This window comes from Crotalus tigris, unplaced genomic scaffold (assembly GCF_016545835.1).
Source record: "Crotalus tigris isolate CLP2741 ecotype Arizona unplaced genomic scaffold, ASM1654583v1 scf7180000024473.799607, whole genome shotgun sequence".
Taxonomy (NCBI): domain Eukaryota; kingdom Metazoa; phylum Chordata; class Lepidosauria; order Squamata; family Viperidae; genus Crotalus; species Crotalus tigris.
Window position 1 is genome coordinate 518,659 of NW_024100644.1, and position 23,670 is coordinate 542,328.

The following is a 23,670-nucleotide window of genomic DNA, read 5'->3' on the forward strand; positions in this document are numbered from 1 at the left end:
TGACAGAGAGAAACACTTTAAATGGAATGACTGGTCATATTTTTTTTTTGGGGGGGGGGAAGAATACACTGAAAGGATCTAAAGGAAACTGAACATCTCAAGAGGCTTCAACCCACAGCATGAAGCCATGTCTGAGCCGACAACAGATGTCCTCTGCTAAATATAGAAGAAACTGATTTTTTTTTGGGGGGGGGAGGTGAATACAAAGTGCTATATTTGTATTTCTCACTCCTGGAATGGCGTATTCTGCTTTAGTATCATGGCAGAAGTCTGGAACTGAAACTTCAAGATAATCCATCTAAATATCCAAACTGCCATTCACATGTTGGGGAAACATGTGAAACAAAAGAGTTTCTTTGGAGATAAGATAAGATAAACGTTATTGTCATTTTTTTACTGTGGGCACAACGGCACACATCAAAAATGAAATTTAGTTGCCCGCTCTCAAAGTGAAACACATACATGAGAATTAGGAAGATGTGTCCTCTCCTCACCTTTGATAGTGGGGGACAATGTTGTCACACCAAATTCCATGGCCTATGAACCAATTGGAGTTTGGGCAATAAATAAATAAATTATATAGATAATGCCTCATTTTGGAGGAGTGATCATTGGTTGTTCTTTCTATAACTGTTCCCTGAAAAGAAAATTCCACATCTTAGGAGGCTACAATCTTCACTGTGAAGGAGAGAATTTTTTATAAAATGATATGTATCATTGGTTTTTGTCACCAGAAATAACAACAACTGTCTAGATAGTTCAAATCTTTTTTTTTTTACAAAATTTTATTAAGTTTATATAGATGAGGAAAAATAGGAACAATACAAGTATGATAAAGGGAGGGGTGGAAGGAAAAGGGAAAGGGAAGGGAATAAGGCATTAGGGTAAAATAAGGATAGGTACAATCACACATTTCAACAAACAAGCTACCGTCCAGATCATAATAATGAGTAAATACCATATTCAACCATTTTTACCAAAGCTTAGACTATAACATATTAAAAACAATTAGTAAACAAATACGTTAATCTATTAAGTAAACTACTAATAAAATCTCCAAAAATCCTAACAATCAAAAGTAACAAATGAGAATCAGTAAATCAGGAAAAATAATCATATCATCAAAATGTTAGTTACAACTCGATTAAAATCAGTCATCTATTCTAAAATATTGACTCCTTCAAGTTTTAACGTGTCTCTAACCATTGATAATTTTTTCCCCAAGTTCTAAAATAAATTGAATCATCTTTTTATTTCATTTCTAATGTTAGTCTATCCATTTCTGCACACTCTAAAATTTTAGTAATTATAATCTGGTCAGATGGTAAATTCTCATTTTTCCAAAATTGGGCAAATACTATCCTTGCAGCTGTTAAAACATGCAATATCAAGTAGTCATTCTCTTTACCATAATTAGGTCTTAATATTCCTAACAAAAGCAATTCCGGTTTAAATTCTATCTGTAGTTTCATCATCTTTTCCAACCATCTATGGATCTTAGACCAATATTTCTTAGAGATAGGGCATATCCACCAGGCATGGTAATAAATGCCTGGCTGTTGTTTACATTGGAGGCAAATATCCGAAACATTTTTAAACATTTTCGCTAAGCAAATTGGTGTCATATGCCATCTATAAAACACCTTATATAAGTTTTCTTTATATGCTACTGCTTTTGTAAGCTTAATATTTTTATCCCAAAGTTTTTGCCAGTCTTTCAAATCTATAGAATGTCCAAAGTTCTTTGCCCATACTTAGACAGTTCAAATCTTTGATAAAAATGAAAACAACATAGAGAAAAATTCTATCAGGTTTGGTGGGCATGCAAAAAAGATTTTTTTAAAAAAGATATACTGTAGATATGTGCACTAATTCAGAAAAAAATTGAGAGTTAAGCTATAGTTGAAAGCAGTGAGTTTTCTTTTGGGATTATTAGATAAGCAACTAGAAAAAAGTCACGAAGCTCTCTTTTTACATATGAAAGCTGCAGGGCTGCATGCTCAAAAATGGAAACACTCGACTCTACCCACAAAGGAGGGATTAATGGTGAAGATGATGGAAACCCTGCAGAGAATTTAAACTAATGTCTTTGATTAGAGAACCCTTCATAAACATTTTGTATGAAAGGAAAAAACATACAGTAATCATTTATATTTTTGATGATTAAAAAAAATGGGTCATTGAAAAAGAAGGTCTACTTTTTGTAACCTAAAGTAAGAGTTAATATTGTAAATATATTTATATTTGCTGCAGAAGAAATACCAAGATTCTTTTTTCTGTTTCTTTTCCTTATCCTTCCTTCCTTTCTTCCTTCCTTCCTTCCTTCCTTCCTTCCTTCCTTCCTTCCTTCCTTCCTTCAATTTGTGTTATTATTGCAAATTATTATTTGTATTAACCTTGTCACAATAAAAATAGGATGAAGGGAGAACAGGGAAACTTTTCAAAATCTGGCTAAAAGATTTTCATTTAGCTGGAGGTGAGAAGACAAGATCTGCCAGTTAGGGACAGTTTAAATTAGATCATCTGGATGATGCTTCCTGAAACATTATTTTATGATTCCACTGAACTTGGGAATATAAATAAGAATTTCCCCAACCCTCAAGAATAAAATGTGTCATAGAGTCACATTTGAAATGGAATGACCAGTCATTTTTGGAAGCGTACATTGAAAGGAACTCAAGGAATTTGAACATCTCAAGCCATGTCTGAGTTGACTACAGATGTCCTCTGCTAAATATAGAATAAAATTCTTTTTTTTTTGAGTGAATACAAAGTGCTGAATTTGTATTTCTTAGTCCACAGGGAAATTGTGCATGGTAGCATTGTTATTAATAGTATTAGTATAGGCGGTATTAATATTATAATTTCAATTTGCATGACTATCCATCTTGAGCAGTGATTCTCAACCTTTCTAATGCCGTGACCCCATAATACAGTTCCCCATGTTGTGGTGACCCCCAAGTGGGTGTGGCCACCAATAAGAGGGAGTAGGACAGCTAGGGAAAAGGGAAAAAAATGGCGGACAGCATGGTTTGGTGACCCCCGTGAAATGGTCATTCGACCCCAAATGGGGTCCCGACCCACAGGTTGAGAACCACTGATCTTGAGGAATCATATCTTGGCAGTGAATAACCTCTAGAAACATTACACAAAAATAGCAATCTAAAACCAACCAGTATGTGAAAAGTGTCATGGTTCCGATAGATAAAACTCTCCAAAAGAACTTTGAAGCATTGTTTACCTTAAAGAATTTTTTATTCGAGAAACAAAGTTTTGGCACTACATATCTGAAGCCAAAAACTGAATTCCCCTCCCCTGGCACAAAGTAGCAAAGCACAATTCCCTCCTCCAATTAACAGTAATAAATCACATTTCCCAATTAGCTTGAAGCATGAGCTTTCTCCCCAGCTCTCCAGCCCACCAAATCTTTATCAACTCTGGGCACAATAACCTTGGATTCCCACAGCTGAGTTATTATTGTTATGACTAGCTGGACTCTCATCCATATTCCCCCTCCCAGCATCAACTAACTCTAAAAGTGATAGAGGAAAAATGGCTACATTTCCATCTGTGGTCAAAGCAAGAACATCCAATGTTAGCAGCATTGACAAAAAGCATAAATTTGCTCAGATAAAACCAATCTAATAATAAAAAGAACCTCAACTTGCACAGGTGAACACAATTCACATGTGGCTTACAAATTGTGCCTGATGGATTGGTTAACATTCAGTTGTTTTGAGTATCTTCAGTATAACAAGGTTGAGGGGAAAAAAATTATTTCCTATTTAAATTATTCTCACTGCATGGTTTCTTTTTCTTATCTTCAAAGATTTTCCTGAACTATGAAGATTTTTCAAATCAGATTTTAATTACTGCAGTGTAAACCTCTCTTTCCCCTAAAGGATAGGTGGATAAAAATGCCAATTCTATCATAAACATCTGGATCACTATGTAATGAATCATAATAATAAAACATTCCTGCCTTGACCCACTCACTTTCTGTCTGTCTGCTGTATGTATATATGTATTTCTGTAATGTGATTTGTAAATCATGTTTGTAATATGTGTGCAAAGAAATGTATAGGTTAATGTCCCGAGGGGCTCTTTTATCTGAAGCAATATGTAAATCAGACCACAATTTCCCATTTAAAGCAGCCAGGTGGTTTCCTGCAAGGCAAAGTTTGAGCACTTTCCTGAATACTTTCCTGCCAATTCCCCTGCATTCATTAGAAAGAGCAAAAATGACTCTGTGGCCAAAATTGATCTTCTTACTAGCAGTCCTCCAAGGTAATGCTTCCCTCTCTAGCATTTCCTTCAATTCACCATTACTATTTACAGAGATGTCACTGAAACCCATTTCTTTCTAGATGTCCAATCACAGGTCCAGTTGGTAGAGTCTGGAGGGGATGTGAGAAGCCCTGGAGGGTCCCTCCGTCTCTCCTGCCAAGCCTCTGGATTCACTTTCAGCAGCTACTACATGGGCTGGGTGAGACAGGCTCCAGGGAAAGGACTGGAGTGGGTGACCTACATAACGACTGGTTCCAGTACTTACTACTCAGACAAAGTGAAGGGACGGTTCACCATCTCCAGGGACAATGCCAAAAGCCAGCTGTATCTGCAAATGAACAACCTCAAAGCTGAAGACACAGCTGTCTATTATTGTGCAAGAGAGTCACAGTGAGAAGAAGTGAATCTGAAGCAAAGCAAAAACCTTCCTTTCTTCAGAGTAGCTCTGCAAATTGATTCAGCCCCGGATCCTGGAATCTTTTGTTCTAGGGATCCAGTTGGAAATAATGCTGGAAGGCAATGAAAAACTTAATAGCTGGCCATCAACACCCCAACACCCAAATCAACAACTAAATAACACAGCCAGAATAGCACAAAGCACACAGAGAAGCAGTTAGATAGAAATTCCCTGAGAATGGGCTTCAGCACATTCCGAACGTTTAGGAAGACTAAAGATCTGGTCCAAGTGAATGACAAGACTGGATCCTAGAATACAACACTATTTATTTTATCTGTTTCTTTTCAGTCAGTTTTAGCATTGTTAACTCTTTCCCTCCCTCCCTCCCTCCCTTCCTTCCTTCCTTCCTTTCTTCTTTCCTCAAAGTGGTTTATTATTATTATTTATATACTATAATGATATTGTTATTATTATTAATCTGCCAGTATTTCTGGTGACATTTTTATTATAATTATTATTATTACTCTTGTAATTGTTATTATTTCACTTTTTATGGCAGCCCATCTTGACAAATAAACTCAGGGCAAGTAACAACTGATAAAAACACCACACAAAGTAGAAAAAGAGGCTCCAAAACAAAAATGATTTGGCTCTGCATTCAGTTTTTTTGGGTTTCTTCAAAAGGTCATAGTAAAAAAAAGGGGGGGATGTATAAAACCTTTCCTGAACTCAGATGCCCTGCTGTTTTCACATTTTTTAACATGTCTCTTTCAACTGTTCTTTTTCCTTGTTCATGATTTGTTTCCTTGAATCCCTTTTAAGAACTGGTGAAATTTTGCAAGTCTTTCTTTCAATTATTCTTCTGTAAGATCTACCTTCATTTTTCTTTGAACTGAAAAAAAAAACCATCAACTGTGCAAGGAGTGTGGAAGGACAACTATGAAATCATTGCATTGAGGAACTATTTATCTCAACCAATATGTAAATGAAGGCACAATTTCCCCTTTAAAGGGAACAGTTGGTTTCCTTTTTCCAGTGACACCCACCACCACAAAGTTTGTGCATTTTCCCAAATCCTGCTTGAGTAGGGGGCCAGACTAGAAGACCTCCAAGGTCCCTTCCAGCTCTATTCTATTCTATTCTATTCTATTCTATTCTATTCTATTCTATTCTATTCCATCTATTCTAGTCTATTCTAGTCTATTCTAGTCTAGTCTAGTCTAGCCTAGTCTAGCCTAGTGTATTCATTACAGGGAAAGCAAAAATGATTCTGTGGCTGAACTTTCTTGCACTTCTTGGAGGTAATGTTTCCCTCTATGTAGAGTTTCCTTCCATTTGCTCTCCTTCTATACAGGAGATCTCACTGAAATAATTTCTTTTTAGGTGTCCAATCCGACATCCAATTGGTGGAGTCTGGAGGGGATGTGAGAAGACCTGGAGAATCCCTCCGTCTCTCCTGCCAAGCCTCTGGATTCTCCTTCAATGGCTCTTACATGGGCTGGGTGAGACAGGCTCCTGGGAAAGGATTGGAATGGGTAGCCTATATAAGTCCTGGTTCCGGTGCTTACTACTCAGACAAAGTGAAGGGACGCTTCACCATCTCCAGGGACAATGCCAAAAGCCAGATGTATCTGCAAATGAACAGCCTCAAAGCTGAAGACATGGCGGTCTATTACTGTATGAGAGGCATAGTGAGAGGAAGTGAATCTGAAACCTGTCAAGAACTTTATCTACATCTGATCAACTTACACTTATTTACACTGTCCCTTTTTTCTTTCAGTATTGCTAAATTTCATCAGTCTCATTTTTTTCTACATACTATTCCTTTTTCATTCCTTTTCCATTAATTTACACTCAACATCCTTAAACCTGAGTCTCTCTCCTTCTTAATTCTTTCTACATTAATCTATATAAAATTGCCTGATGCCTGAAGCTTTCTCCCCTCAGTTGGGCAGTGCCAAGACTTCCAGATATTGGAAATTGCAAATCTTACAGCAGTGCTTCTCAACCTTTTTAATGCTGTGACCCCAACCAGTCGTAAGTCAAGGACTACCCAACCGGTCGTACGTCGAAGATTTTCCCTGCCCGGGAGCGCAGCACATGCGTGGTGCAGCCCCCTGCGCTGGCCGAGGCGTAGCTGGCAAGGGGCAGCGACGGCGCAGGGCAAATACCCGCTGGACCACCAGCTGGCCCAGCCCAAGGGAGGAAAGATACCCACTGGGCCCCACGCACACCAGCAACTTTCCCTGCACGCGCCGGCCTCCCACCTCCCACCCCTGGCCCTCTTTTACTTGCATTTTTAGTAGTTGCTCAGCAAGGAAGGGTGGGAACTTCCAGACAGCTCGCCTTCGCTGCAGACAACTTGCAGCACTGTTTGCAGAATGGGGCTTTTGGCGGGCTCAGCAGGGCAAACACAGCCTGGACAATTCCTATTGGCTTTTGAAAGCCAATAGAATTAGACTCTATTCAAGAGAGTCTATTCTATTGGCTTTCAAAAGCCAATAGAATAAAAGGGAGTAGCACAGCTAAGGAAAAGGGGGGAAAATGGGGGACTGCATTGTTTGGTGACCCCCGTGAAATGGTCGTTCAACCCCAAATGGGGTCCCGACCCACAGGTTGAGAACCGCTGTCTTATGGTCTCATTTTGTAGACCATAATATATATTACCATATCTTACTTGAGATATATCTGTGACATTCCAAATGAGGGAATACAATGTGACTCTTTTATTTTTCTCTGTCCATTGTAAGAACATTGGTTAATCAGATATTTCTTATATTGACTGTATATCTTTTGGAGATCCATCAAATTGTGCTTTCTAAAACATTTTTAATTGTTTAGTCTTCTGAGCTTGAAGACTCATGTTTGATAGAAATTTCCTGAGGGTGGGCTCTGGCATGAGTCCAAAAGACTAAATCTTTGGTCCCAGTGAATGACCCAGATTGGATACTACAAGACAACACACTATTGCCATTTTTTTCTGTTTCTTTTCAGCCTATATCTCCATTGATAATCTTCCTTCCTTCCTTCCTTCCTTCCTTCCTTCCTTCCTTCCTTCCTTCCTTCCTTCCTTCCTTCCTTCCTTCCTTCCTTCCTTCCTTCTTTCCTTCTTATTTTTTAACCTACAATGACAGTTTTTGGTAATATTTCTATTAAAAATATTCTTACTATTTCTCTTGCCATGATTTTATTTCAATTTTTATGGCTGCCCATCTTGGTGAATCAATTCTGAGCAAGTAACAACTAATAAAAATACCACATAAAATAGCAAAAGAGCTCCCCAAACAAAAATGATCTTGCTCTGCATTCATTTCTTTTGGGTTTGTTCAAAAGGGCATGTTAAAGGCAAAAAAAAAAAAAAAAAATATGGATAAAAGTTTTCCTGAACTCAAATGTGCTGCTGTTTTCATGTTTTCTGCCAAGTCTCTTTCAATTTTCTTTTTCCTTGTTCATCATGTGTTCCCTTGAATCACTTTGAAATTTTGCAGGTCTTTGTTTCAATGAGTCTTCTGTAAGGGCTGCCTTCATCATTCATCATTGGACTGGAAAGTTTTATAAAAATCAACTGTGCAGGGAGTGTTCAAGGACAACGATGAAATCATTGCACTGAGGAACCTTTTTATCTCAACCAGTATGTAAATCAAGGCACAATTACCCCCTTTAAAGGCAACAGCTGCTTTGCCTTTTCCAGACACTCCTACCAGCACAAAGTCTGTGCATTATCCCAACACCTCTCCTTTCAACTCCCATCCATTCGTTACAGGGAGACCAAACATGATTTTGTGCCTAAACCTGTTATCCTTACTTGCACTCTTTGGAGGTCAAATTCCTTTTCTATTTACAGTTTAATTTTCTGCTCTTATATACAGGCGATCTCATTGATACATTTTTCCTTTTAGATGTTCAATCTGAGGTCCAGTTGGTGGAGTCTGGAGGGGACGTGAGAAGACCTGGAGGGTCCCTCCGTCTCTCCTGCCAAGCCTCTGGATTCACCTTCAGCAGCTCTTACATGCACTGGGTGAGACAGGCTCCAGGGAAAGGACTGGAGTGGGTTGCAAGGATAGGTACATCCTCATCTCCGATTAACTACTCGGACAAAGTCAAGGGACGCTTCACCATCTCCAGGGACGATGCCAAAAGCCAGCTGTATCTGCAAATGAACAGCCTCACAGCTGAAGACACGGCAATCTATTATTGTGTGGGAGACACAGTGAGAGGAAGTGAATCTAAAGCTAAACAAAAACCTTCCTGTCTTCAGAGCAGCTTAGCCACTTGATTCATCCAAGATCCTGGAATAGCCAATGAGGCTTCATCACCATATATTGAGAATTTTACCATATATATATATTTTTGTCCTCGAAATCCAGGTGTAGAATGTCCTGAAAGACAATGAAAAATGAGGTATATGGCTTCAAAATTCCAACTTCACTGTTTATCGGGTGATCTGGCTTCAGAAAATAAAACCGTGTGGAATGTGATTTTTAGTACCATGGTCAAAAGCAAAAATAAATAAATAAATAAATAAACCTTAGGATAATCTTTCTAAATGCCCGTATTGCCGTAAAGATATTGAGAACATTTCTGCTCCTAAATAATCTTCTTGCAGAATTAGGAAGATGTCCCCCTTCCTCATTTTTAATGCTAGGGGCAATGTTGTCATACAAAACACCTATGCCACAGGTGCTTTTTCATGATGCAACAGGATGGTGGGAAATGGAAGGATTTATGCCATTCCCCTCCATCCAGTCAGAGCTGAAGAAGCTTCTTGGATGAGAAGTGAAACATCTTCAAAGAAAAACAAGGAAGTCCAGTTGCCTCATGAAAAAGCATCTTTGAGATAACTGTGACCTGGATGACTAAGAGACTCCATACACACCATTGCCTATGCACCAAAGGGGTGTTTAATAGGAAATAAAACAAGCTTCATTAGATGTTGTGTCATTTATTTCGGCCAAGAAATGTGGGGGAATTCATTGCAGAAAGCAGTTATGGTGGGAAGAGTTAGCGGTAAAGGGAAACCAAGCCATTAAAGAACACAATGGCTGGACACCATCAAAGCTGACACCAGCCAGAGCATAGAAAAACTCAAAAGAAATAGTACAAGATCAGAAGATGTGGAGAGACCTGGCCCATAAAATCATCAAGAGTTGGAGCCAACTGAATGAATAACATCATCATCATTAGATAGTGTTATATTTTGGAGGAAATATAATTGGTTGTTAGTTCTGTTATTATTTCCTCAAAATCTCTCAAGAAAATTCCACATCTCAGGATTCTACAATCCTCACTCTGAAGCAGAGAATATTTATAAAATTATATGCATCATTGGTTCTTGTCACCAGAAAAAGATCAGTCCAGGGCTTTATATAATTTGATGGAAATGAAAATAACATAGAGGAACATTTTATCAATTATGGTGGACATGTAAAAAAAAAAACCCAACCATAAAAAATGTTGGATACCTATATGTACAGTAATCCAGAGTATTTTGAAGATTAAGCTACAATTGAAAGCAGAGAGTTTTCTTTTGGGTCTATTAAATGGGCAATTAGAAAAAAAAAGTCATGAAGCTCTCTTTTTAATATATGATAACTGAGAGGGTATTATTATATAATCAAAATTAGAAACACTGGACACTACCCACAATGGAGGGATGGACCGTCAATATGATGGAACTTGTAAGGAAGCCTAAACTAATGTCTTTGATTAGAAAATACTGTATAGACATTTGCAGGAAACAGAAAAACACACAGTCATGATTTGTGGTTTTGATGAAAACAAATGGATAGTAGAAAAACATGAGCTCCTTTTTGTAATTATAAGTAAGAGTTAATATTGCAAATGTACTTATATTTGCTGCAGAAGAAATATGAAACAGCATGAAGGGAATATTTATAAAGTTTGATGGACATGCAAAAAAATGTGGTATACAAATACATGGACCTATCCCCATGATGTTAAATGTTAAAATTGAATTGAAGCCAGAGAGTTTTATTTTGGGACTAATGGAACGGCAACTAGAAAATGGTCTTTGTTTTTACATATGATATCTACGGGTAGACTATTATATGCTCATAATGGAAACCATGCTCAGATAGAAACTAATCAAGGAAAGAAGCAACCTAGAACTAAGGAGAAACTTCCTGACAGTTATAACAATTAACCAGTGGAACAACCTGCCTCGAGAAGTGGTGAATGCTCCAACACTGGAGGTTTTTAAGAAGAGACTGGACAGCCATTTGTCCGAAATGATGTAGGGTTTCCTGCCTGAGCAGGGGGTTGGACTAAATCACCTCCATGGTCCCTTCCAACTTTTATGATGATGATGATGATGATTATTATTATTATTATTATTATGGATCATCGCATTATTATTATTATTATTATTATTATTATTATTATTATTATTATTATTATTATTATTATTATTATTATTATCAATCATCGCACAGTCAGCCAGATGTTCAGACTGGATTTGGCATTTTGTCTACCTATCGAGTCCTTACCCAGGACCTGGGATAGGCAGATGTGGATGTTTGATGGTATTACAGGTATCGTCGCAGGATGGAAGCAGTTCCTAATAAGGCCGCCTTTTGCAATTGACTAATAGCGAATTTGTCAATGCCAATGGTGTTCAAGTGGTGCTCCAGTTGTTTTGGGATTGCACCCAAGGAGCCTATGACTATTGGTACTACCCTTGCTTGCTTTTGCCACAGTCTTTCTATTTCTATTTGTAGGTCTTTGTATTTTGTTATCTTCTCCAGTTCTTTCTCTTCTATTCTGCTGTCTCCAGGCACTGCCACGTCCACTATCCAGACTTTTTTGTCTTTCTTATCGACAATTGTTAAGTCTGGGGTGTTATGTTGCAGGTGCTTGTCTGTTTGAATTCTGAAGTCCCAGAGCAGTTTAATTTTATCATTTTCTATGACTTTCTCTATTTTATGATCCCACCAGTTTTTGCTTACAGGCAAATGATATTTTTTGCAGATCTTCCAATGCACCATTGTTGCTACTTTGTCATGCCGCTGCTTGTAATCAGTCTGTGCAATCTTCTTGCAACAGCTTACCAAGTGGTCCACTGTTTCTTCAGCTTCTTTGCATAGGCGGCACTTACTGTCTGTTGCTGTCTTCTCAATTTTGACTTTGTATGCATTTGTCCTTAAGGCTTGGTCTTCTGCATCCAGAATTAGTCCCTCGGTCTCTTTCTTCAATTTTCCTGCTTTTAGCCATTGCCAGGTTTTATTATTATCTGTTTTCCCAGCTATTTTTTTCATGTATTGGCCATGTAGTGCTTTGTCTTCCCATGCCTCTATTCTGTTCTTCATTTGGTCTTTCTTGTAGGCCAGTTTGGTCTCTCCAGTAGTTAGTAAGCCTTCCTGATATACTAATTTCAGTGCATCTTCATCATTTTCTTCAGATATTCTTCCAAAGCCATTTTTTCTTCTTCAACCATCTGATGTACTTGTAGCATTCCACGCCCACCTATTTGTTTTGCCTTGATAGATAAAGTCTATCAATGTCACTGCGTGGATGAAGGGTGTGATTATTATTATTATTATTATTATTATTATTATTATTATTATTATTATTATTATTATTATTATTATTATCAATCATCGCACAGTCAGCCAGATGTTCAGACTGGATTTGGCATTTTGTCTACCTATCGAGTCCTTACCCAGGACCTGGGATAGGCAGATGTGGATGTTTGATGGTATTACAGGTATCGTCGCAGGATGGAAGCAGTTCCTAATAAGGCCGCCTTTTGCAATTGACTAATAGCGAATTTGTCAATGCCAATGGTGTTCAAGTGGTGCTCCAGTTGTTTTGGGATTGCACCCAAGGAGCCTATTACTATTGGTACTACCCTTGCTTGCTTTTGCCACAGTCTTTCTATTTCTATTTGTAGGTCTTTGTATTTTGTTATCTTCTCCAGTTCTTTCTCTTCTATTCTGCTATCTCCAGGCACTGCCACGTCCACTATCCAGACTTTTTTGTCTTTCTTATCGACAATTGTTAAGTCTGGGGTGTTATGTTGCAGGTGCTTGTCTGTTTGAATTCTGAAGTCCCAGAGCAGTTTAATTTTATCATTTTCTATGACTTTCTCTATTTTATGATCCCACCAGTTTTTGCTTACAGGCAAATGATATTTTTTGCAGATCTTCCAATGCACCATTGTTGCTACTTTGTCATGCCGCTGCTTGTAATCAGTCTGTGCAATCTTCTTGCAACAGCTTACCAAGTGGTCCACTGTTTCTTCAGCTTCTTTGCATAGGCGGCACTTACTGTCTGTTGCTGTCTTCTCAATTTTGACTTTGTATGCATTTGTCCTTAAGGCTTGGTCTTGTGCATCCAGAATTAGTCCCTCGGTCTCTTTCTTCAATTTTCCTGCTTTTAGCCATTGCCAGGTTTTATTATTATCTGTTTTCCCAGCTATTTTTTTAATGTATTGGCCATGTAGTGCTTTGTCTTCCCATGCCTCTATTCTGTTCTTCATTTGGTCTTTCTTGTAGGCCAGTTTGGTCTCTCCAGTAGTTAGTAAGCCTTCCTGATATACTAATTTCAGTGCATCTTCATCATTTTTCTTCAGATATTCTTCCAAAGCCATTTTTTCTTCTTCAACCATCTGATGTACTTGTAGCATTCCACGCCCACCTATTTGTTTTGCCTTGATAGATAAAGTCTATCAATGTCACTGCGTGGATGAAGGGTGTGATTATTATTATTATTATTATTATTATTATTATTATTATTATTATTATTATTAAATGGAGCATAGTGGAGGACTCTTTAGTGAAGATGATAGGGCTTGAAAAAATGGTTAAACATCTTTTGATTATGTTTGATTAAACATTTTTGATTAGGAAGCCTTTTATAGAAAAATCTGTACTCTTTTTTGTAAACATAAAGAGTTAATATCCTTAATGTACTTATTTGCTGCACAAGTAATTTCTATTCCTTTTCATTCTTTTTATGCATTCTTATCTTTCCCTTTCTTCTTCCTTTTTAGTTGCTTCTCTTAGTCTTTCTTAGTTTGTGTATTTTTTTTAATGTTTTTTTGTACAACTTTTAATAATGTGTAAAAATAATAATAAAGGCTTCCCTTGTCCAGTCATTTCTGACTCCAGGAGGCAATGCTCAACTCCACTTCTTAGTCAAGGGAGCCAGCATTGTCCAAAGATATTTCTGTGCTCATGTGACCAGCATGGCTATATGCCAAAGGAGCACGGAACACTGCTAGGTGGGCAGGAGCTGCAGCTAGTAATGGGAGCTCACCCTATCGCACGGCACTTGGGTCTTTAACCCCTGACATTTACAGTGTTCACAGTAGTGTCATCTGCCTGCAAAAGATGTTCCTAGACTGGAGTGAAATGCAAAACAGATTGCTTTACATTTGGTGGACCGGGTGTTCCATCCAACACACACACACACACACACACACACACACAAAGAGAGAGAGAGAGAGAGAGAGAGAGAGAGAGAGAGAGAGAGAAACACACACACAGACACACACACACACACACACACATATATATTCAGTGTGAAGCAGCTGTGTTTTATAAAATATAGAGCAAAATTGAATTGCTTTTTTAATACAAAGTTATTTATTAGTATTTTTTCAATCTGCAGAAAATGTTTTGGGCGACATTTTTATTACAATTGCTATTACCATTATTCTTGCCATTATTATTGTTGTTGTTGTTGTTGTTGTTGTTGTTATTATTTCAATGAGCATGGCTACCCATTTTGGCAAATCAACTCTGGACAACTAACTACTAATGCAAACACTATATAAAATAACAAAATATTAACCAATATAAATATTTATACAACTATCAAATTAAAACCCAATTTAATAAGCAAAGAACATCCCACAGGCTGAAACCAATCTTTTCCCCTGTGATTTCTCTGGCTCAGGCCTGACATATAAGTTGTGCCTCATGTCTTGGTCTATGCTCCGTTCTTTTGTTTTTTTTCCCAAAAGGCATATTAAAGGGGGAGAAATTTTAAAATCTTTTCTAACCTTAGATGTGCTGTTCTTCTCATGTTCTATCTATAACATGTCTCTTTCAAACATTCTTAGTCCAAGTTCACCACCTGCAACCTTGAATCATTTTCAGAAGTGGTGACATTGTCCAAGTCTTTCTTTTAATTATTGTTGTTTTAACCATTTAGTCATGGGCAACTCTTGGCGACTTTATAGGCTATTGCAGTTTACTTTATTCTGTAAGGATTTTAATTATTCTAATGTAAAGGCTGCTTTCACTTTTCTTAAAACTGAAAACTTATGTGTAAATCACCACTGTAGGGAATTGTGCAAGCAAACTATAAGGTGAATGCTCTGACCAGCTCTTTTATCTCAATCATTATGTAAATTGAGTCACAATTTCCCCTTTAAAGGAGCCAGTTGGTTTTCCTTTTAAGGCTACACCCAGCAACACAAAGTTGTGCATTTTCCTCAATTCTATCCTATCAACATCTCTCAATTCATTACAGGCTGCAAATATGATTCTGTGGCTAAACATGGTGTTCCTATTAGCATTCCTCAGAGGTAATTGTTTTCTCTCTACATATTCAGGTTGTTTCCATTTTAATTCTTGTATACAGGACAGCTTTTTTTTTATTGAAATTTTTCAAAAGTTTTACAAATAAGAATCCACCCCCCCCCTCCCCAACCACCCCACCCCCCCCGACTTCCCAGAATTGGATATAGGATTATTTAACAAAATTTTTTTTAAAAATAACATTTACAATTTATAAAATAGTTAATAATAATGATTAAAAATCACAATAATAATATATATAATAATAATATGCATAACATAAACTTTAAAATGAGTAATATATACTAAGAAGAAAAAAAAAATGAAAAAAAGAAAAGAGAGAGAGAAAGAAAAAGGAAGAAAGTAGACGAAAAATATATATGAATAATAATACATAAAAATTATATATATATAAAAAGGAAAAAGAAGAAAGAAAGAAAGAAATAACATTCATTACAGATTATGAAAAAGCTAAATAATATTTTTCCATATCCAAATTATATTGTATGAAATTTATCCATTTTTCCCATACCGCAAAAAATTTTTCTTGAGATTGCTCCTTTAAGAAAGCCGAAATCTTTGCCATTTCTGCCAAATACGAAACTTTGTAAAACCATTCTTGTAAAGTAGGCAAAGATTCCTTCTTCAAATATTGTCCTATTAATAGCCTAGCGGCTGTAATCAAATTTAACATCAATGTAACCTCTTTAGCATCACAGTCAATAACAATACCTAATAAAAATAATTGCTGCGTAAATTTTACCCTCCTTTTAAAAATTCTTTGAATATTCCACCATATCTTAATCCAAAAAGCTTTTATATGCTTACAGGTCCACCAAATATGATAATAGGTAGCATCCAAGTATCCACATCTCCAACATTTCGGCTGTAGATTAGGGTACATAATGGACATTTTCTTTGGGTCAAGGTGCCATCTATAAAACATCTTATAAAAATTCTCTCTTAAATTTTGCGCTTGTGTGAATTTAACATTTCTTATCCAAATAAGTTCCCAAATATCCATTGAAATCGTTTCACCAATATTCTGTGCCCATTTAATCATACAATCTTTAACTAATTCAGGTTCTGAATCTAATTCCACTAAAACCCCATAAACTCTCTTAATATGGGTTGGCTTTTGGTCTCTTACTTCTTTTAAAAAAATTCCATCTTCTCTAAGCCAGCCCATTTTACCATCCATCTTCCATCTATCCACTATTTGTCTATATTTGAACCATGAATAAGTTAAATTTTCATGTGTTAATTCTTCCAAAGATTTTAACTGACAGTCTTGGCCATCCCATCTTAGTAACTGTGCGTAAGAGACCTTATCCATATTTACCCCTTTCCTTATACCTTCTATGGCATGCCGAGGTATAGCCCATAATGGTATTTTGAAGTCACTTTTATAATACTTTCTCCACACTCTTAACAAAGAGATTCTTATAATATGAGACTTAAAAACCCAATCCACTTTTTTATTAAATATTAAATAGGCATGCCATCCAAAAAGTAGGTCCCAGCCTTCCAAATGAAGTATTTCTGTATTTGTTAAATTCAGCCAGTCGCTAATCAAAGTCAGTACTACAGCATCATAATACAATTTCATATTTGGCACCTTGAGTCCACCTCTCTCACGAAAATCTTGCATTATTTTAAGTTTCACCCTTGGTTTCTTCCCTGCCCAAACAAATTTATTAATACCTTTTTGCCATTCATCTAAGTTACGTTCGTTCTTTAAAACAGGTAGCATTTGAAATAGAAAAATAAACTTTGGCAGGACATTCATTTTAATAACTGCAATTCTACCCATAAGGGATAACTGTAAATTATTCCAATTTTTTAAATCCTTCTGTACCTCCATCCACAGCTTTTCATAGTTATTTTTGTACAATTTTACATTAGAAACAGATAGTGTAACCCCCAAATATTTTACCTTATCAACAATTTCAAAATCTGTTAAGTTAACTAAAGCCTGTTTATCACCGTTAGTCATATTTTTAGCTAATATTTTGGTCTTATTATTATTAATTTTAAAACCAGAAACACATCCATATTGTTGAATCAATTGTAATAATTTCACCACCGAAGAAACGGGTTGAGACAAAGTAACAACCAAGTCATCTGCAAAGGCTCTTAGTTTATATTCTTTTTTATTAATTTCTATTCCTTTTATTTCTTGAGACTCCCGAATTTTAATCAACAAAATTTCCAATGTTAAAACAAACAATAACGGGGATAACGGGCATCCCTGTCTTGTTCCCTTTTCTATTACAAAAGCCTCTGACAAACCCCCATTTACAATAATTTGAGCAGTCTGTTTTTGATATATGTTGGATAATACTTGTAATATATTTTGTCCGAAGTTCATTTCCTTAATTAAACACAACATAAACTGCCAATTCACTTGGTCAAAGGCTTTTTCAGCATCCAAAAATATCAGACCTGCAGGGACTTGGTTATTCTTTTCTAAATACTCTAGTAAGTTAATAATTTGTCTAACATTATTCTTCATGTACCTTCCAGTTATGAAACCCGATTGATCCCTATGTATAAGCTGCTGCAAGATCCCCATAAGCCTGTTAGCTAAGATTTTTGCAAAAATTTTATAATCCACATTTAAAAGAGATATAGGCCTATAATTTTTAGGCAAAGTGAGATCCTGACTATCTTTTGGAATCAGAGATATAAATGCATTACGCCAGGATGGAGGGATCTCTAACCCCTGTAATAACTTATTAAACAGTTCACACAACGGTTGAATCATCTCTTCTACTAAGGTTTTATAATAAATAGATGTCAACCCGTCCGTACCCGGCGCTTTGCCCAATTTCAATTGTTTAATAGCTATAACAATTTCTTCCTTAGTAATTAAACCGTTAATCTTTTTTCCCTGATCTTCTGTTAATTTAGGAAAGTTAACTTTGCCTAAATAATTATTTATGTCTGTAGTTTGAATATTAGAACCCTTATATAATTTTTGATAGTATTCTAGAAAAGATTTCTTAATCAATTCTTTCTGATAAACCAATTTACCATTATAATTTATTTTATCTATATTCCTCTGTTTCTGTTTTTTTCTTAACTGATAGGCCAACCATCTCCCTGGTTTATTAGCATTACAAAATGTATTTTGTTTCATAAATAGCAAATTGGTTGCAGCTTGATCAGCCATCAGCATATTAAATTGTGTTTTTAACAATTTTAAAGCTCCTTTAACCTTTTCATCTGAGGGATTTGAAATTAAAAATTTCTCTTTTAATTTAATCTCCTCTTCCAAGTCTTTCCGTTTCTGAGTCTGTTCCTGTCTATGCAAATTATTCATTTTTATCAAAATACCACGCATGAAAGCCTTACTTGCATCCCACACCATTGACATTGATGTTCCCTTATTCATATTTAAAGTAAAATATTCCTTTAAACATTCCTTTAATTTATGAACATTTTTTTCTTTTTTAAATAAGTTCTCATTCACCCTCCAGGATCTCCTGTCTTCCTTCTCTGCAAACAGTTCCATCCAAACTGGACTATGATCGGACAGTGTCCTAGGAAAAATTTTTACATTCTTTACCCTGTTGTATAAATCTGTTGTAATCAAAAAGAAATCAATTCTTGAAAAAGATTGATGTCTATCTGAGAAAAACGTAAAATCCTTTTCTTCTTGATTACGTTCACGCCAATAGTCTCTCAATTCCCAATCTTCTTTCATATCGAAAAAGGCTTTAGGTAGTTTAGCCTGTTTAAAAAAGGTAGAAGAGCCTTTTTTATCCATTTGTGTGTCTAAGACACCATTCCAGTCTCCCATTAAAATCACAGATCTATAATCCAACAAAGTTATTTTCTGATGTAGTAACCTATAAAATTGCTCCTGTTGCTGGTTTGGTGCATACAACCCCACAATAAGGATTTTCTTACCATATAAGCCAAGTTCAAGCATAACATATCTTCCGTAAGGATCTGATTCTAACAGGGTAGCAGATAAATTCTGTTTAACGTAGATTACCACACCCCCTTTCTTCCCAGGGGCGGGAGATACAAAATGAGATCCCAAGCGAGGATTATTTAAATATTTTTGGTCTTTAGCTGTAATATGAGTTTCTTGCAAGCAAATGATGTCATTGTTATGTTGTTTCAAATAGTGGTAAATTTTTTTTCTCTTTTGAGGAGTGTTTAATCCATTAATATTCAAGGACAGGAGCTTTGCCATCTCCCTTGGCCTTCAGCCTGGAGAAAATCCGCTCAAATTCTGCTGCTGATGAATATGTAGCAGAGCTTTTGGGTCTTGCTCCTCCCACCGGCACTGAAACAATTTGCTGAGTCGATTCTCCAATTTCTTTTTCCTTTTCTTTTTTCTGTTGTTCTTTTTCTTTACGTTTATGTGCTGCACGGGTCATTCTCTGTTCTTTAATCTCTGATTGAGACATCCATGCCACCTGTCCAGCAGTCATCATCCCTGTAGCTTCAGATTTCTGTTCCACCTCTTTATCACTCAAAACTTTCTGCATCATGGGCAAAGGAGAGCCTGCTCCCAGGACCGTTTTATAGAATTCCTTAGCTTTAGCAACTGTGTTGAGTCTATAACGTGTCCCCGCATGGCTCAAAACAATGCCCATCGGAATCTCCCATCTAAATGGCATTTGTCTTGCTTTAAGTTCATTTACTAAAAAAGCAAAATCTTTTCTGCTTCTAAAAATTTTAGGTGGAATTTCCTTTAAAATAATAATATCTTGGGCAGCAATCTGAAATCTTTTATTATAAAAAGTTTGTAGAATCTGATTTCGCAAAGACTTCTCAGCAAAATATATCACCACATCTCTAGGCAAATTCCTCTGTTTTGCAATCCAAGAATTAACTCTATAAATTCTTTCCACATCCCCAAGTAACTCTTCTTTATCAATATTCAAAATAACAGCCAAGTCATTAATCACCATTTCCATCAAATCTTGAGTTTTATCTTCTTTCAGACCCCTTATTCTCAAAGCATAGTCCATCTGTCTATACTGGAACATAAGAATATCATCTTGTGAAGTCTCCACTTTTTTCTCCATATCTTGAAATTTATAATCCAAAAGTTCAACTGTTTCTTAAATTTCCTCTACTCTGGAGTCCAGCTTCACAACCACTGAGGCCATTCCAGATAGAGCTAAAAGTATATCATCCCTCAAAATAGCAGTATTCTGTTCTAAAAGCTCCTTCATCTCTTTCTTCATTTCCTCCTTAGTTTCAGATTTATTCTGATCCAAAAGTTGTTTCATTTCCTCCCTAAACTGTGAAACAGCACTTACCATTATTTCTTTAATGTCTTGTGCTGATGTGCCAGATGTGGGAGGTGAAGGTGGAGTAGATTTAGGTTGCTGCACTGAAGGTATTATTTTAAGTTGTTGCTGCACAGTAGAAGTAGCAGGAGAAGAAGTTACTTTAGAGGCTGCAGTAGCTGGTTGTCGTTTTGAAGCCATTTTAATTTATCTTCCTTTCTTCTTAAAAGTACCAATAAAAATAAATAGTCCAAGAAAAAATTAAAAATAAAATAAAATAGAATAAAGTAAAAAAAAAAGCAATATTAAACAACAATTCAGCCGAACCGTCTTCTAAAGAAAAAAAAAGTTTCAAAACGCCATTTTACTTTCACTCTCACTTTTCCGCCCAAAAAAAAAAGAAAGCTCGAAAAAATAAAAAAAAAAATCAACACAAACTAAATAAACTAAATAAACTAGAAAAAAAATAAAATAAAACTAAACTATAAATAAAATCCTTTAAACAGTTCTGTCCGGTTTAAGATTACTCACGGTTTCTTTAAATACGGAGATGGTAGCGGCGTCTCGCTTTGTTTCTGAAGAAACAAAGACAGCTGAGAGGCGGAGAAGGCAATGAACTCCGAGGGAACCTCTTTCTCCCCCTAAAAATAAAAATCCAGGGAGAGTTAAGAGGTTCTACCTCTATTCATGCGATCTCTACCCCTTCCCTTCGCCCGGGAAGGGGATTGTGAGCCGCGGGCCAGCTGATAAACGCTGTGCTCCGCGGATCTAACACCTTCTCAGGAGGACGGCTACAAAGTAGCCGCCATCTCCACCGCTTCAACCACCGGAAGTCGTATACAGGACAGCTTTTTGACACACTTTCCCTTTTAGGTGTCCAATCTGAGGTCCAGTTGCTGGAGTCTGGAGGGGATGTGAGAAGACCTGGAGGATCCCTCCGTCTCTCCTGCCAAGCCTCTGGATTTACCTTCAGCGGCTATTACATGGGCTGGGTGAGACAGGCTCCAGGGAAAGGACTGGAGTGGGTTGCAAGGATAGATACATCCTCATCTCCGATCAACTACTCGGACAAAGTCAAGGGATGCTTCATCATCTCTAGGGATGATTCCCCCAGCCAGCTGTATCTGCAAATGAACAATCTGAAACCAGAGGACACAGCTATCTATTACTGTGCAAGAGAGTCACAGTGAGAGGAAGTGAATCTGACACCAAGCAAGAACCTTCTCATCCGAGCAGCTGTACAAATTGAATTTCTTACAGAAATCTAAATTTGTAATAATTGGAGCAGCCAATAAATCTCTATGATGGCAAGTGGAAGCTCAGAACTGATCTTAGAACAGTGGTTCTCAACCTGTGGGTCGGGACCCCATTTGGGGTCGAATGACCATTTCACGGGGGTCGCCAAACCATGCTGTCCGCCATTTTTTTCCCTTTTCCCTAGCTGTCCTAATCCCTCTTATTGGTGGTCACACCCACTTGGGGGTCACCACAACATGGGGAACTGTATTATGGGGTCACGGCATTAGAAAGGTTGAGAATCACTGTCTTAGAATAAGAAGTGTGGAATCTAGTTAGCAATTTGGTAGGGAGAAAAGAAACAATCTATGGTCAGTATTTGACACTGGGTACTTTTAAAAATGTAAAAATTCATTTAAGGTAGGAATAGAATAAAGCTGGAAGGTACCTTGGAGGTCTTCTAGTCTAACCCCCCGCTGAACAGGAGAACCTATGCCATTGTAGACAAGGGACTGTGCAGTCTCTTCTTAAAAATCTCCAGTGTTGGAGATAGTAATATTATACTTCTACTGCAGTTAATTTTCAGCTCATCTCTGTTACCAGGTGATGTTTTCTTCTCTCTCTCTCTCTCTCTCTCTCCCTCTCCCTCCCTCCCTCCCTCAATCCCTCTCTCTCTCTCCCTCCCTCCCTCCCTCCCTCCCTCTCTCTCTCTAGACTGTATGTGCATGCATACACATACAGTCTAAAGATCAATGAATCTAACAATACTTATTGTTTCCCAGGTATTAAATGCAGTGGTCAGCTGGAACAATCTGGAAATTATGTGAAAAGACCCGAAGAGTCCCTCTCTCTTCCCTGCCAAGGCTCTGGATTTAACTTTGGAAGCTATGGCATGCATTGGGTGAGACAAGCTCAAGAAAAAGGACTGGAATGGATTGCAGTAATTTGGTACAATGCCAGTAACCAAGAATATGCTGAATCTGTCAAGTGATGCTTCACCATCTCCAGGGACAATGCCAAAAGCCAGCTGTATCTGCAAATGAACAACCTCAAACCAGAGGACATGGCCGTCTATTCCTGTGCAGGAGACACAGTGAGAGGAAGTGAATCTGAAGCCTACCAAGAACTTTCTCCTCCTTTGAGCAGTTCTCCAAATTGATTCAGTCATAGAAGTTTGGATTTGTGCACTCCAACAGAGAAGCAGACCATACATTTACATCACACCAAGTGGAAACCAAAATTTGATCTTGAATTAATCTGAAAAGAACCTGATTAGCATTTCTCTGGGGGGAAAAGAAAGAAATTTCTTGGCAATAGAATGAACCGTGTAGTTTTAATTATACCTTTATTTATATCTCAGGAAGGTATATTACTCACCAGGAAGCTGAGAATTTTCATAAAATAAATTACCATTGGTGTTTGTCATAGACAAGGTGTTGAGGTATTTCAAATATTTCCTTGAAATGAAAACAAAATGAAGGGATTTTATTATCATACTCATCTAACATGCAAAACAGGGAAAACCTCGTAAATACAAATCCGGTTCCATATCCTTGATTAGCCAATGAAAACTGATCACCTTCTAGTGCAGGGGTCTTCAAACCTGGCCCTTTTATGTCTTGTGGACTTCAATTCCCAGAATTCCTCCACCAGCATGCCTGGCTGAGGAATTGTGGGATTTGAAGTCCACAAGTCATAAAAGGGCCATGTTTGAAGACCTCTGTTCTAGTGGGATGCTTAGGATCCTTTCCTTCTATTCATCTAAATAGTTTGCTGGAAGAAAATGTAAGATGATGAAATTGGCTTAAAGATTCTAGTTTCATCTTTCCTATTTAGAAGGTGATCTATCTTCAGGGGGAAAAAAATAACATGGAATGCAATATTGTCCTTTTGTATCATGGCAGAAGACTGGAAATGAAACTTTAGGGTGAAACTTCTAAATATCCAAACT

At 37.0% G+C, this 23,670-nt stretch overlaps 2 gene segments (V, D, J or C); both read left to right on the forward strand.

Annotated features, from left to right (window-relative positions):
• Positions 1-4,185: 4,185 nt before the first annotated feature.
• On the forward strand, positions 4,186-4,681 carry LOC120303672. The segment is given in 2 exon segments: positions 4,186-4,287; positions 4,368-4,681. Coding segments are annotated over 2 exon segments (360 nt in total).
• A 10,450-nt stretch (positions 4,682-15,131) lies between these two features.
• On the forward strand, positions 15,132-21,673 carry LOC120303671. The segment is given in 2 exon segments: positions 15,132-15,236; positions 21,357-21,673. Coding segments are annotated over 2 exon segments (363 nt in total).
• Positions 21,674-23,670: the final 1,997 nt, after the last annotated feature.